This window comes from Chaetodon trifascialis, chromosome 8 (genome assembly GCF_039877785.1).
Source record: "Chaetodon trifascialis isolate fChaTrf1 chromosome 8, fChaTrf1.hap1, whole genome shotgun sequence".
Taxonomy (NCBI): domain Eukaryota; kingdom Metazoa; phylum Chordata; class Actinopteri; order Chaetodontiformes; family Chaetodontidae; genus Chaetodon; species Chaetodon trifascialis.
The window spans coordinates 3,339,658-3,355,769 of NC_092063.1; the positions used below are offsets into that span (position 1 = coordinate 3,339,658).

A 16,112-nucleotide genomic window follows, 5' to 3' on the forward strand; every position below is an offset into this window, starting at 1 on the left:
CGGCGCTCCGTCAGCTCGATTCCACTGGGTTTCCTCATCAAAGAGGAAGATTTAGTCCTGATATTTGAAGTCATGTGATTCCTGGTTCAGGAGCTGAGACGCACCACTGAAGACTCATTTCCTGTGTCTGTGTCTTTGATCATTGATGAACTGTTTAACTTAGTCATGACTTAAAGTCCAAACTAGTTATTTTCCAGCTAACTGCAATGACTGCTAACAGCAACAGAATTGATGTTTCTGTCATTTGAGGGAAAATGTTGCATCGTTTGCATCTGAAATTTCAAGCAGACCTTTGCAACATGTTAAACCAGCAGGGATCAAGTTCCTGGGACTCTGGAAAAGTCAAAAAGTTCATTTCTCTTCAATCACACACTGAGGAAGTTTGGACATCGGTCGGTTTGGAACGTAGAAGTTAGGATCACGTTCCTCCTGAGGGCAGTAATATTTTATTTTAATGCCTTATTTAGCATTTATAAGCAGTGTGTATGCATTTAATAAATGTTTGTAACAGGTTATACTGCACTTGAAAGCAACTTGTAAAGGTCATGTTGTTTATTAGTGCATTTTTTCAACATCTGGAGCTCCATTTGTGAAACTGTACCTGTACCTGGATGCTTGTATTTAAACATATAATGAATGATAATTATATAAAACATGTCTTCACACTGTAATAAATAACTAATCAAAATGCCCTTACATTTCTACATGTTTGTAATGTGCTACAAAAACATTGTGTTATAAATGATGAATATGAAGTGATGATTCAAAGTGCTTTACAGAAGCATAAAAATACATTAAAATCATACATTTCAAAGAAAGAGAGAAAGAAAGGAGGAAAAAAAATGAGAAGAGAATGGAAAAATAAAATACATTTAAAGGAAAATTAAAAACAGAAGCCACTAAAAGACAATAATTTAGCATTTTGAATGATTAAAATGCTTAAACTTACAAAAACTGTGGCCAGTAACATAGTTCTTGATCGCCATGAAAGGCAAATTTTTGTGATTTTCTCCTCAGCAGAGAGAAAGAAAGAGAGTGTGGGTTTAATGAAGAAGAAGAAGAAGACGAGCAGGAGGGCTCAGTGTGTCAGAGACCCTCTGAGTCCAGTTAAAACTCTCCTGACAAACGTTCTTGTTTGCAGAAGCTCGTGTTGAAGTGAAGCTCTGCTGCTCTGCTGATGAAGGTACGACGCTCAGCTTTTCCCTCCTCTCATCGAACAGGAGTGTTCACACTGACAGGCCGGTTCGCTGAGAAATTCATCAGGTTATTACTATTTTTATTATTTTTTTGGAGATTCACATTTTAAAGAGAGTTTTGGAGCAAATACTTTTGAAGTTTATCATTTTATGGTTTGACAGCTGTGGACACTTATGCTCAACTGTTTGATCAATAACTTAAAATCCTGATCAAATGAATTCTGTTTGTATTTATGTTTTATGCAGCGTTCGAGTTGTAACACAACTACTGGTCTGCAAAATGTTTTGCTTCATGCCTCTACTGCATCTGGCTGACTGCCACAATCTGCCATTTATACATTTACACCAATTTTATGCATTTCATACGTCTCAAGGAAATCAAAAAATGGGCACAATGCTGCATTTTTGGTTTTTGTGCCAGAAAATATGTACAATCACTCATGAATCTCTATAGAAGTGAAATTGATGGTTTAAAGAATTATTTTATTTTTACTCTGTTCCTTAAAGTAGCCTAATTTATCTTTTTATGATAAATACAATGTGTGAAAAGGGTTTGCATGCAGTGACGTGTTTACCGAAAACTGAGAGTAATCAGATTTTTGTTTCACCGTGTTGATTCAGCCTAACCCACATCAGTGATGTTTCCAGCTGCAGGCAGCTGTTTCAGTGAGAAAACTTAAAAACAAACCCACAGACAGACAGTAAGAGACGAGCTGGCGAACAGAGTGGAGCATTCGGCAGCTTGGATGGACTTAGTGGAGACCAACAACAGAGCTGAAAGAGAGTGAATACTGGACGATTGTGATCTTTCATTTGTTGCCCAAAGGCAGCTTTGGGCAGTTTGGCTACTTGTTGGTAAAAACCAGGAGAAATGACGAGCATGCTCAATATTTACATTCTGACAGGTAGATTTTATGGTCTAAAGGTGAGAAAGGAACCTGATTGTGTGGCTTGGTGTTTATTGAAAGTACTGAAGTATTTAAGAGTACTTTGAAGGTACTTGTACTTCACTGCACTCTTGTCTCCTGGTCAGAGCTGTGCCGGCTTGTGGTGCAGCCACCTCCTTCTCCTCCTCCTCCTCCTCCTCCTCCTCCTCCTCCTCCTCCTCCTCCTCCTCCTCCTCCTCCTCCTCCTCTTCCTGCTCCTCCTCCTCCTCCTCCTCCTCCTCCTCCTCCTCCTCCTCCTCCTCCTCCACAGGGCTCAGATGGGAGCTGCTGGTGTTCAGCTCCTGTGGGCTGCCACCCTGTGGGTGATGCCTCACGTGGGAGTGCTGTCGAGCTCCACGGAGCTGCTCAACGCGACCAGGCCTGGAGCTGAGGCGCAGTCCGACCTCAGGATGCTCGCTGGAGCCGCCAGCGCTCCTCGCAGCAGACGCAGGAGAGCCATTTCATCCAGAGAGATCAACGCCCTGCTGGACTACCACAACCAGGTCCGCTCTCAGGTCTTCCCTCCTGCAGCCAATATGGAGTTCATGGTGAGGAGACACTGGTCACTGGAGCAGGCGGGGACACATGGCAGTCTAAGTTTTTGGCTTCAAGTTTTCATACAGACCAGTCGCCCTCAGTAGCATCCCAGAAAACATATAAAACTTTAATGAACTCTCTCATTTTGAGAGAATTGCTTGCAATTGAGCTGAGAACATGTTGCAAAAGTCTGTTAGAGAAAGTGATGCATTACTGTCACTGCTTTTAATGTCTCAGAGACCTCTGCTGTAAAATGTGGGTAAATTTCCATGAGCTCTACATCTGTAACTTTTAACACAGCAGTAATCCTCCCAAAGCCCAAATAAGTGTACTTCAGTTAAGAGAAAAAGCAAAAAAGTAAGTAATAAAGGGAAAAAAATTAGAATTTTGCAAGTTTATTTAAAGTTTAATTTCCCCCCCAAACAATGAGGAAGCTGAGCCGATCTGAAGTGAAAGACGAACTGAAGACACCTGATTCCACAAATGCTTCTATTATGTTCTGCATACAAGGAACATCTCCTCAGTGCAGATGTATATTTTAGCTTATTTTAAGGCAAAGGGTCGATTAGTTCCTGAACAGTTCCCCATGTCTCTCCTCCTCCTCTCTCTTTCATGGCTCTGCAGCTCTGGGATGAAGGACTGGCTAAGTCAGCTGACTCTTGGGCCTCACGATGTGTTTGGGATCACGGCCCGACACAAGCCATGAAACACATGGGCCAAAACCTGTCAATCACTTCAGGAAGGTGGGGCAAAGACATAACACTGTGTTTCACACTGAATCCAGGCTGAAATGAGAGATGAAGGATTGAATGTGTGCTGGATGTGACAGGTACCAGTCCATCGCTGATCTGGTCAGGTCCTGGCACGATGAGAGGCATCACTTCTCCTACCCGAACAGATGCAGCGGGTCTGTGTGCTCGCACTACACACAGGTACAGCACAGGTAGAGGAAGGGGTCGGGCCGGGTTTAGCCAGTTTGTGCATTCAAAGTGATAAATGAGGACTGAATAAACCCTTTCTCCAGAAATTACAGCTCATAAGTGAACTTCTGTATTGAGCACTGAAGACAAGCAGCGTTTATTTCCCCAGAAACATATTAGCAAAAAGGAAGCTCATGAAAAACTCAGATTCTGCTGTCAGCATTTTGTGATTTCATTTAGGGAATGTATGAACATGATGGGTTTGGAGAGAGTGGAAAACTTGGAGGGTGATGAAATGTGTTTTGGGTTTCCTCTCAGATGGTGTGGGCCAGCACCAACAGGGTGGGATGCGCCGTCAGGAAGTGCTCCAACATGTCTGTGTTTGGGGGCACCTGGAGGGAGGCAACGCTGCTTGTCTGCAACTACTCTATGAAGTAAGAAGGACTCAGAGGAGGAGTTTGAGTGTTGGGTGAAAGCCTAATATCTGAGTCCTCTTTATCACAGAGCTCCATCGCTGTCCACAAACGGTTAAAAGCACATCATTGAGCTTCACTGTTGTATTTGGTGACACGTTCCTTCATTAACATAAATGCAACACCTCATAGTTTATTTTCACCGTCCTCCCTCTTTATATGCTCTCTAGAGCATCAAATGTGTATTAATCCGCACCTGAAAATAGTCCCCAACGAACGCACTTTTTACTCCTGTTTGAGTGCTGTTTTCGGAGCTTTTAATAAAAATAAAGTAAGCATTAGTGACTTATTGAATGATCTTCATTGGGAACCAGCTGATGTGAGTGCACAGTCAGAGCAGAGAAGGTGGAAAATGATGATGCGGGAACACATTGTTGGTTTTTGGTCCTTTTTAATGGGATCTGATGAAAAATATACAGACTCATCCTTTAATAGGTATTCATCCCGAACACGTTTCAAATAAAAGCATAACAATGCTTCACAGCTAACATTATGTTCATCTGTATTTCAGAGGAAACTGGGTGGGAGAAGCTCCCTACAGGAGCGGGAGGCCTTGTTCCGTCTGTCCGTCCAGCTATGGCGGCTCCTGCTGGAGAAACCAGTGCTCACCAAACACAAAACCCATAAGACTTCTGAGATACTAACACAACAAAGCCTTTTAAATCTGTTTTAATGGACAAGAGGAGAGCCGCAATCTACATTAACCAGCATGAGGGCTGCATCATTTCATTTTGCAGCCCTCCAGGTACCACTATGGTCAAAGTAGATCTTTGTGAACGGATGTTTCACACGCAGGTGAGTCGATGAAGTGCTGTGAATGTTTATATTGTCATCCTTGGTCATCGAGGTGTCACAGAAAAACACAACAAAAGAAGTCATTCTGCCTGTTTTTCTACTTTTGTTTGCACTGTCATTGATGAACTTGTTGGTTCGAGTGACTTTTGAGAGGCACTGACCAAACACGAAGCACTTTTGTTGTACAGATGATAATTACTGCGACCTTGGACGTGTTACTGATGCTCTCTGCGATGCTTTTCTGTTCTGTCATTCCTGCAGTAAAGTTGAAGTTGTGTTAATTCACGGTTGTCTGTTTGCCTGACTGAACATTCACACAGTTAAAAAAAACCTGATGACTCTTTGTATCCCTGTAAATAATCTGCTGCTCACTTCTTGTATTTATTCACGTCCGGAGCAGGAAATTTTCTGTCCTGCGTCTCACCTCATTACACCTCTACATTCACCCCCCAGTGACTTTCTCTGCCATAAAACAGGGGACTAATGCTGCTTTTATGGTCTAAAATACGAGGGAATCAGCTGTGCCGCCCAATTCATGAAAACACACACACACACACACACACACACACACACACACACACACACACACACACACTGATGGCAAACATGTAAAATATCTGATATGGAGAACCATTTTGGCCCAGTAAACAAACAAAGTTCCTCACAAACAAGTATAAAAAACGACCCAGCTCAGCTCTTTGGAGTCTGTAAGAACTTTTTATTTCTGTCTTTATCCTGAAATGGAGAGTGGCTAGAATTTATTGTCTATATGGGAGAAAAGTGTTGGCAAATTTACAGTTCTGGTTGTTAAAGATTGTGACATCTGTGGTTTTAAACGCTGTATAAAATGCTGGCGGTCTTCAAGTTGGCGTCAACAGTCGATGGCTCCACAGACATGACTTTTGGGGAAATAAACTTTGTGCTGAGATTTAGATGAGAGGACTGATGCTACTCTCATGTCTGTATGGTAAATATGAAGCTACAGCCAGGAGAGGGTTAGCTTAGCTTAGCATAAAGACTGGAAACAGGGGAAACAGCTAGCCTGAAGAGCAAACACATCTAAACCTCACCGATTAGCATGTCTTTAAAAAATGATCTATAAATACAAATTGTGTTTTTTTAATGAGCAGCATTTTGATTGGACAGAGCGAGGCTAGCTCGCAATCATCTCGGGCGGCACAAAGCACCAGGATGCAGCGATGATGCCTTTACAAAATAGTGTCAAAGGGCCGATTTGTTTGCACAAAAAGGTTAAATCCCTGCAAAAGAAAAACCTGCTAACTTGTTCACATTTGTGCCTTAATCGACCAGGTTTGGGTAACTTAGCGCTGTCAGCACAGATCAGCATGTAGGTCACTAGCTTGAAAGGGTTGTCGTTATTGTTTCCCGCAGTGACGTGGATTTTGAAAGCAGCACCGTGCAGAGAGGCTGGTTCCCCTGCATCCAGGCTCTTTGCTAAGCTAAGCTAACCGTCTCCTGGTTGTGGCTTCAGATTTCATGCACAGATATGTGGGTGGTATCGATTTCCTCATCAAACTCTTTAGAAGAGAGCGAACTATTAAAAGTCAAGCTATTCACACAGACCATAAACACACCAGTGATGTTACAGTACCTGATAGATGTCTTTATTTTGACTGGATTGTCCAAGCAAATCATGCTTAACACTGTCATTACTTCTGCGAATGACCAACAAAAATTTGCAAACTTGTCTGTGAAATTGAAGAAAGCCTGTTTGGCTGCAGCTGGTGTTTATCAGATGAGGCCTCATGGTGCAGAATTGCCTTTGCAAAGTGAAACAGGTGTGAGGTTTCCATCTCTGCCGGGCGACTGTGGTGGAAATAACATTTTAAAATTAGATTTCAGTGGGTGTGTTATCCACAGGTGATTCTGTGTCTGACGGTGAAGCAGTAAATGACTTTTCCCCCTCAGTCAAAACAAAACTGATGACGTCACTCATCATACAGTTTGCTCGCTGCCACCCTCAGTACATTCTCCACTCCTCTCTTTTATGCGACTCCCCACCCTCGACTTTTCTCTCTCCTTTTTCTATAAACTCCGCTTCTTATTCGGTGCTCTTATTCAATCTGTATCTGGAGAAAGGGCTGTTTGGTGATGAGAAAGAGGGAAAAGCACATGATAACTTTATGTCTATTTGAGTTTCTATCATCATGTTGCCTTAGTTACAGCTGCTATATAGATTGGTGTCCATACGAGCCTGGTTACTGTTTAACCTCCCCACCCACATTTGCCCAGATTAGGAAAATCAATAAGATAACAGCAGCAACACCGGCCTTACCTTGCATCAACAACACCCTTCTCACACTACAGCACCCTGCGCCAAACTTCCACATTTTGCACCTTATGGTGAGGGAGGAAAAAGTGGATTTAAAACACATGCTTGAGAGGAAGCTGAGGACGACATGGTCAATGTAAACACACAAGCCAGATCAAGTATGGAACTTCCATTTGGTGAGTACACACTTTTTTTTCTGTTTTAATGTTCAGTGAAAGAAAGGCGGAGTGAGGCAGCTGCTTCGCTTTTTCTTCCTTTTTGCCGGTTTGTGCATCAGCCGTCCAGAACTCTGCTGGATCACAGCAAGACTGAAAATGTCATCGCCATTTGCGTCTGCCCGTTTCACACGGCCGTAATCCAGGAGGTGTGTCAGAGATATGGAGGTTGCTAAACAGGCCATGGGAGCTGGGCCTGATGGTGATGATGGTGCAGAGCAGTTTGTTTTTGCAGGGTGAGGTGGAACGATTTGAACATGATGTTGTTGGTGCAGCTGACATGTGGGAGTTCTGCGTAGCTGCGTTGGTGGATGTATTTTAACTCTCAGTGGTGGAAAAACTAAACTTAAGCAAAAGGAAAATGGTCTAAAATACTCTATTCCAAGTAACAGACCTGCATTCAAAATGTCATGTAAGTAGCAGAGGTGTTCTTGAGCAAAATGTACTGCAAGTTTTAAAAGTAAAGGTCCTCACTATGCAGAATGGCTCCTTTCAGCATGTTTTATTATTATCGAATATGATGTTAATCTGGTTTAATCACCACAAATACACAAGAGCATTTAGGAGTTGATTATAGAAGCTTTGTATATGACTAGATCAGTGGGAGAATACTGCTTCATGTCAGCATGTCATGTTTTTTTATGTAGAAAGTAATTTTGACCTCTTATGCCACTGTGCCTGCTTTTTGTAACCTGCTGGCTGTAACGACTAAATTTCAACGGTGTGGGATCAATAAAGTCTTATCTTATCTTATCTTATCTTATTCAATAAGTGTAAAAGTACTTTTCTCTGAAATGTGCTGAAGAGTTGATCCTGGACCTGCTGTGCTGAAATTCTGTCAGCTTTAAGTAGCTGTGAAAAGGGTGAAATGTGAAGGCGAAGATGAGACTGATGAAGCTGAGATGTTGTTATGGCCACAGTGAATTCTTTAGGATCTTCATCATGTCTGTCTTCATGCCGCTGCTGCACGCTGCGTCTGTTCCCTGTGCGAGGTCTGCAAACGCCTCGCTGTACTGCGGCTGATGGGGGGTTTGTTTTGGCTCCCGCGGTCGCTGCATGATTTGCATGTCACAGTGGGACGTGGAGATGCAAATTCATTTTTGCAAAGCTCTAGCCAGAAATTGATTAATGTGGCTAAACAGAGGGCTTGACCTTAAAAAGGTGTTGCTGTGTGATCCATGTTATTCTAAGTTAAAGGTTTCAAGAACACCTGAGTGACGGCTTTCATTTCTGTGTAACTCCACTGTTACAGAAGGTTTATCCTGCACCTCTCCGGCATCAGTGCATTAATACTCTTCCTGCTAATCACCCAGTCACAGGAAGTTTATCCACACGTTTCTCACTATGTCAACAATGGGTTGCTTTTCTTTTCTCTTTAGTCAGTTAGTGACACAGTTTCCTGCCTCCTTCCTCCAACACCAGCACATATTGTGAGATGATATTAAAAACAGATCGATATAAACCTTTATTTAACCAGGAGTAAGTCTCACAGAGACTAAATATCTCCTTTTCAAGAATGTCCAGGCAAAGACTGGCAGCAGAACAATCACAGGATTGTCGACATGAAACAAAAAAATGACAAATTACGATGAAAACAAAGAACAAATCAAAGAATCAGAAAATATAAAAAAATAGTCATCCACATGCTAAACATCTACAGCCAGATGTTCTTGTTTCCAAGTCATTTAGAGTCACTTTAAATGTGAAATCAGCTCCTGAAGATTCAGATAATTTTGTAACTTTAAAAATCCCTTTTTCCCAGTTCAGTGCAGACCTTGAGGACAGGTGGTGGAAACACTTTTTTGAAGGATGCAGACCCGTAGGTAAGATGGAAACAGACCAAGAAAGCCTTATAAATAAGAATATCTATGGGCAGACAAGACAGACTATCCCAGTTCAAGCACACAGAGAGCAATGATGCTAACAAGCTCGCTAAAGCTTGTTAGCAAGCCGTTAACAATCGCTAACAGTTTATTGAAAAGATGTGTTTGTATCATCGAGGCCTTCCTCTTAGCTGTCTGCAGAGCATTCCTCGTTCGTGGAGCAGTTTATACTCCTGCAGGGGAGATTCAATTGTAATTAACCACCGCCATCGACAGAGTTTATTAATTGGTAGAATCTGTGTCCTCCAACATCTCTAAAACAAATCTGTATCAATCCGCCGCTTAAAATAGTCCCCAACAAACGCTGTATTTCCTCCTGTCTGTGTTATGTTTGCTAAAAGCTGCAGTGCCCAGCTGTTTCAGGAAATGACTGAGCCTTTTTGAAACATGAAATCATATGTCCAAGACCTGTTCTCAAAGTTTTACATCTTCAGTGGGAACAAATTAGCCCAAAATGCATGATAGCTTTCCGGCTTTGTCCTTCAAACTGCATGCTATGAAAAGGATTGCAGCAGTTCATTTGTTATTTTGACTGCATTCAGAAATCTGTGACGATCACTGATTAGCCGCCCCTTTCATCCATGACCAGAAAACTATCTCACCTCAGGCCACATTACTGAGTTGCACTGTTTTTGAGCACAATGGAAACATTTTCTGAAAGGGCCTGTTTACCCTCTACAGGATATGCTGAACAAATCTTCCAAAACCAGGACATTTATGTTACAAATACATTCTTTGGCAGCTGCCTCCACTAAGCTTCTTTTTGCCCTAGACTGAGTTATACTATGCTTCTTTGTCCTGCAAATCACTGTTCAGTTTGTACACTGTGCTGACATTACATCTCCAACAAGCTTTCTAAAGTTAACATGCTTAAATTTCTATGTCATGTTTACTGAAAGGGCTGAAACCAGCAGATCACAGCTGTTTAATGTTTAATATGATGAGAAAAGGCAAAGAAAAATCTGAGCCGTGTCCGGTACAATTTACCAAAACAGCCTTTTTGTTCCTCTCGACTCAACCGTCGAGATGACAAACCTTCCTCTTCACTCACATTAAGCTCATGCAACACACATAACTTTGTGTCAGACACATGGGATTAATTGCTCAACGGTCACTGCCCTGGACAAACTCCTGAGCTCTGCTATTGGCAGGATCACTTGGTGAATGCAAACATGACAGCAGCCGTTCAACAGCTCCTCAGCAGATATCTGTTTGCCTTCCAAGCTGAATGACTTGACAGTGGGTCACTGAGAGGCCCGGCCTCTTCATATGTGAGTGGCAGAGACGAGGTTAAGACTGAACTCATCACAAACGGCAGCATGTTTATGGCAGCTGCTGTGTGGATCATGATGATTTCCTGTGAGAAAACCCATATTCAGTACCTTAAATGTGTTGACAATTAAAGCTAATTTATGCAGCATTTAGAAGTTAAAGTGAAAAGACTGAATTGATTAAAAAAATCTGCTTGAACTGAAGGCAGAGCTGGAAGAGTACTGACACCTTTTACCTGAGTAAAAACAGCAATACCACACTTTGAAAATACTCCATTACTAGTAAAAATCCTGCATTCATAATTGTACTTAAGTCCTACAGTACTAGCAAAGGTCTTCTCTGGAGCCAGTGTTTGGTTTGTCCCTTCTGGGCTTCCATAGAGACATGGCAGAGAGAGCTCATTCTAAGGTAACAGAAACACAGCAGGTCATATTTCCAGGTGATTATACACTAATGAACACATAACTATCAGTACTGTCGTCAGTTTCTCTCAGTAAATTCCCCTAAATTCTTCACACTGGACCTTTAAGTCTTAACTTAATGAGCCAGTAAACAGTCTTAACACATGGCTGGCTGTGGAGTAAATCTACTTATATTACTCCACTGACTAAAGGCTACCTGCTCACTACTTTTAAGCAATTCTTAGTGTCTTAAAGCTCTTTTATCAGCAGAGGGAATCAGTGAATCTTATAAAAAAGTTTCAGTATAGACACACTGAACCGCTTTAGTTTGAGGCTTACATTTGGATGTTGACATACAAGTAAACCTTTAAACTCTGGTGTCTTAGTGTACAGCACTGGTTTGATATTTACTGACCGAATAAATCTCATTATTTAACAGTTAACAACTGTAGAGCTGCTGTACTTTCAGAAAATATGGATGTGTTATAATGGCAGAGGCACAAATATGTCTTGTGATATTAGATTTTTATTTGCACACAGGCCTCTCTGATGTAAATTGAACGCTTTCACACATATTTCTACGTACACATGTGAATTTAGTTTCAGATCAAATCCTTATCAGGCAGGCGTGCCAAACTGAATCTCCAAATTGCAATATTGACATTTTTTGTATTAAATATTTTGTAAAAATACTCGATTAGCAGAAGTCCTGCATTCAAAATGCAATCAAAGTAAAAGCACACAACTATTATTAAACAAAGTGGACTTAAAGCATCAAAGTACTCATTTTGCAGAATGGCTCCTTTCACAGTGTTATATTATTACAGAATATATAATATAATAATGTTTTCATCACTAACTAATACATATGAGAGCATTTTAAGTTTGTAGTTCATCAATGTGGAACCAATTATAGATACTTTGTATACTACAGGGTAGATTAGCAATAGTATTGCATCATATCATATGTTTTTACTGTCAGATAAATGTGTTGGAGTAAAAAAGTTTAATAAAAAGTAAAGTGGCTTAGAATGGAAAAAAGTAAAAGTATGTGGAAATTGTACCGCAGTACAACATTTCCTGATGTTTGACATGTGGACTAACTGGTTTTGAATGTAAACTCGGACACAGATGCTGCTTTGTTCCAGTTTATTGTAATAAAGTCCCTGAAGGTGCTGTTACTTTCCCTTCAGCCTCTTTGTGTTCTGGTGTTCATCCAAGAGTCTCCAGGTGAAAACAGCATGACCTTAACCTGAAATGATTTATCATAAAAGTGTATAAAACTCACTCGGCTAATGAAGTGAAATGTAATCCGTGCCGTAATAAAATATCTGGTGTTTAACGGAGGCAGAAAGACCAATTAGCCTGTTTGGAGGGTAGGTATTACACACTGTTCGCTTGACACTATTAATCCGGGTGTTCAAGTCTCCAATCAAATCTCATTGTGACAGGCATTAGGGGATTATCCTCGGGTGCTGCGGGCCCTAACAACCGGCTCGGTGGCCCCGGCAAACAGCACTATCCAGTAACAGTGGCCTTGCTTCTGCCTCAGCCTGGCCGGGCCCGAGAGAGCCGCTGAGGCTCATGGGCCTTCGCTCAGCTGGCCGGCTCACTGTCAGGCCTCGGCCTTCAGAGGGATGTATGGCCAGGATGGGACGCTGCACTTCGCCCACTCAGGTACAGGTATTGGAGATCTCAGAGAATCAGGTAGAGTGCGGAGATTATTCTGAACAACAAGCTGCTGTTGGTGCATTAAAACCTGTGGGAGGCAAAGCTTCTGAGACGCTAACGCAGAGGAAATGAATGCAGTGGGGTTTTTGTGTTTCTGGTTCACTGCAGCTTCAATCGGGCTAAAGAAACGCGTTGCAGGTCTGTTTTTTGACAAGGAAATCAAGATGTTGACTGTTTACAAGAGCTGCTTTATCGAGGAAAACATTTAAATGCACTCAAATAGGTCTTTATATTAGGTTACAGTGTCTCAACAACCCTGATTTTTGGATCCTGTCTGATGGATATTTGAATAATTCAGTTTGTGGATGAAACATTTTGTGTGAGTGTGGTTAACAGTGAGTTGAGTTCGTGTGTCCACATGATGGCAGCAGTAAGTGCTGATTTCATACTGCCTGACGGGCAATGGGAGAAGGTAACCAAGTACATATTATATTATATCAAGTATCAGACTTTTGAGGTACTTATATTTCATGTAAGTGGAAAGGAACAATGTCCATTCAATCTATATGGAATTGTATTTCCATTTTATAGTACTTGATACTTTTACTGCACTACATTTCTGAAAGAAGTACTTTTTATTTCATTGACTGCTTAAGTTCTGACTTATTTTCACTTCACATGCAAAACCTGTGATGTGTTCATTTAAAGTGAACAGTCACCAAAAATATATATGAGACTACTGATTTGAGCATTTTTACAGCCTGAGCACATTTGCTTTCGATACTTTAAGTATTTCTGGTAAGAATACTTTCACTTTTCCTTAGGTGACATTTTCAATGCAGAATCTAAACTTGGAATGAAGTATTTTAGTACTGCCTCTTTTACCTAAGTAAAGGATCTGAATACTTCTGCCACCACTGCAGAGGTCTGAATGCACACCTGAATTTTGCTGACATTCTTGTAATGGAGTACTTTTTTACTGTGGTGCTGAAAAATGATTTGAAAACTTGTTCGGCTGCTGCTGGCAGACCTGTGGCAGTGCAGTAAGAGGAAAAGGTTTGCCAATTATACACATTTTTCATCAGTATCAATGAGATTTAGATCTCAGATGAAGTCCTCTTTGACTTAGGGCCTGCGCTGACAGGATAATGTTGAGTTCCTAAACATTTAGTGCCTTGTTATTCAAGCTGTGGAGGTTAAACATCTATTGATTGGCTCATGGCTGAAGGACCTATAGAGAATCAGAGAGATAAAAGTACTCAGAGCAGAGCTGCTGACAGAGGTGATTGGGCCAGCAGTCAACATGAATTCTCAGCAAAACAGAGTTAATGATTACAGAACCTTATCACAAACTGTGATTGATTTACATCTTGCATGGGTCTTCATGTTTATTGATGCAATTGTTTACTTATTTGGTGCACAGAGGCTACTTTGGTTTTTCAGTCTGACGGGGTGTGTAACAAGATGAAGCATGTTTCAGTAGATTAAAGATTTTATCTGCAAAATGATTGAGAATATTTCCTTCAGCTTGAAATGTGGTGTTGAAGGGTTCTTATGGCCTGAAAAATAAATATGTGACATGAAGAAATGTTTTATTTTAAGTGATTGTGAATGAGAACTACAAAGTTTTGGACTTAAAAAGTTAGTTCCTGTAAAGAAATGCACTATAATTACTGTTTTACATTTGAGCAGAAGCTCTGAAATAATTTGAGAAGAAACTAAAAACTGCATACCTCCCTCATTTATTCACCTAGTTTTTCATCACTCTGTGATACTATGAGCCAGTGAACAGATACAGTAAATAAGCATTTGCAGGTTATTGCTAACCTGAGACCGAACAGTGACAGTGACAGCTCACACGTCATAAAAAAGATCTGATTTCAGCTTCTCTGCATTTTCCATTTATTGAACTCATCTTTTTAAAACACAGTCAAACATCCCCTGATAATAAGAAAAACATCCTACGGTACATTTTTATCTTTTTCATTAGCATGGAAAGGCCTCTGTTTGGCAACCTGATCACATCTTAAATTTGTTATTTCAGCAGAAAAAGCTTAAATCTATGAACCTAACACCACAACAGGGCTTGATTTGGCTTCAGTTAACAGGGTTTGAGGGCCTCTTAAAGCAGAATAGCTTCACTGAACGTACAGAGGGATATTATTTGACGGGAAAAAGGAAAAATAAGTTTGTTGGCTGAGCTGTATGAAAGTAGTTTACGCTATAAAAGCAGGAGAAAGGTGCACAACTTGTCAGACTAAACAAACATAAAACTACCCTCCTGATGTTGTTTGTTTTAAGAAAAAATAAAATAGTTTGATCTTCACAAAAAAATCAGTCTATGATGTTTTTGGCAATGAAAGCGATCGACAATATTCCAGAGGCAGAGAAAATATGATATTCCCCCGGTCAGCCACAGGGGCTTGCATAAGCGGTGTTATTTGCAGATAGTTATCTGTTGACAAGGTCTTTGCCATGACACTCTACTCACCTATCTCCTCCATCTACTGCAGCAGAGCAGAGGAGCTGCCTTTTCTGCTGCAGCCAGCACATTGTCTTCTCCTTCTGTTTTACTCTTATCAACATCAACACGCTCCAGGATGTTCTTAACAGACACTCACATTTCGCCTGTGCTGTAGCTCTCATAGAAAGAAGCAAAGTAAGTCTCCAGACAGCGTGTAGTCCACATCTTATTAACTCATCCAGGCCGCCATGATCGTCTTTTCCTCCTGGCTGCCGGTTCCTGTATTTTCATTTTACTGTGTTGCTTCCCAGACGCCTGCCTTTGAGATCGGACTTGGGGAAATGAAATGTGGTCATTGAGGAGAAGGTACAAATAGGCAGTGGTTGCAAATGGAGTTTGGTCAGTGGTCGGAGATTCCTATTCAGAAGATAGACAGGACTTTGTTCACAAACTGGAGTTTGAAGTTTCAAAGGGGAGAATCACACAAGTGTTACATCAGGTCTCAGTGATCCTTTGACTTTTAGCCCCGGGGCAGGAGTTTGGGTGACTGATTATAAGACAGCACTCTCTGGTCCATCACATTTCAACATGGCTGCCTCCCACTGGATTTAGCATGTATTTAATAGCAAAATGCCAGCGTGTTGAACTTCTGCTGCAGCTTGAATAACTGCTTATCAGCAATTTATCTTCGCGCTCACATACATTACAGTCAGACAAAAATAATGAAATCAGGATTGTGCCATAAACAACAAACATGCAATGCATAAATATTCACCAAAAACAACAAATAAAACACACAGAGAGAAGCAAAAAGACACGGATTGAATCCGGAACTGGACATTAAATCTAAACTAAAATAAAACAAACTACAAGTCAATGCAACACACACAATGTTTTATGCATAAAACTGAAGCATGACACAGAGCCAAAACACATCTTAGCGTCACAAATCACATTACAACAGACTGCTGCGTCTCCCTCGAGACTTATCTGGACGATTCCATTATTGTGGAGTAACTGATAAATTTCATAAGAAATTCACCCATATCTCCTATTCACATGTACA

The 16,112-nt window shown here is 41.1% G+C and overlaps 1 protein-coding gene across 1 annotated transcript; it reads left to right on the forward strand.

Annotated features, from left to right (window-relative positions):
• Positions 1-2,367: 2,367 nt before the first annotated feature.
• Positions 2,368-4,696, forward strand: r3hdml (R3H domain containing-like; the record flags this gene model as incomplete). The annotated part of the gene is made up of 5 exons (XM_070968744.1): positions 2,368-2,670; positions 3,284-3,402; positions 3,489-3,591; positions 3,898-4,013; positions 4,564-4,696. Coding segments are annotated over 5 exons (774 nt in total), but the record flags the coding sequence as incomplete, so codon positions are not given.
• Positions 4,697-16,112: the final 11,416 nt, after the last annotated feature.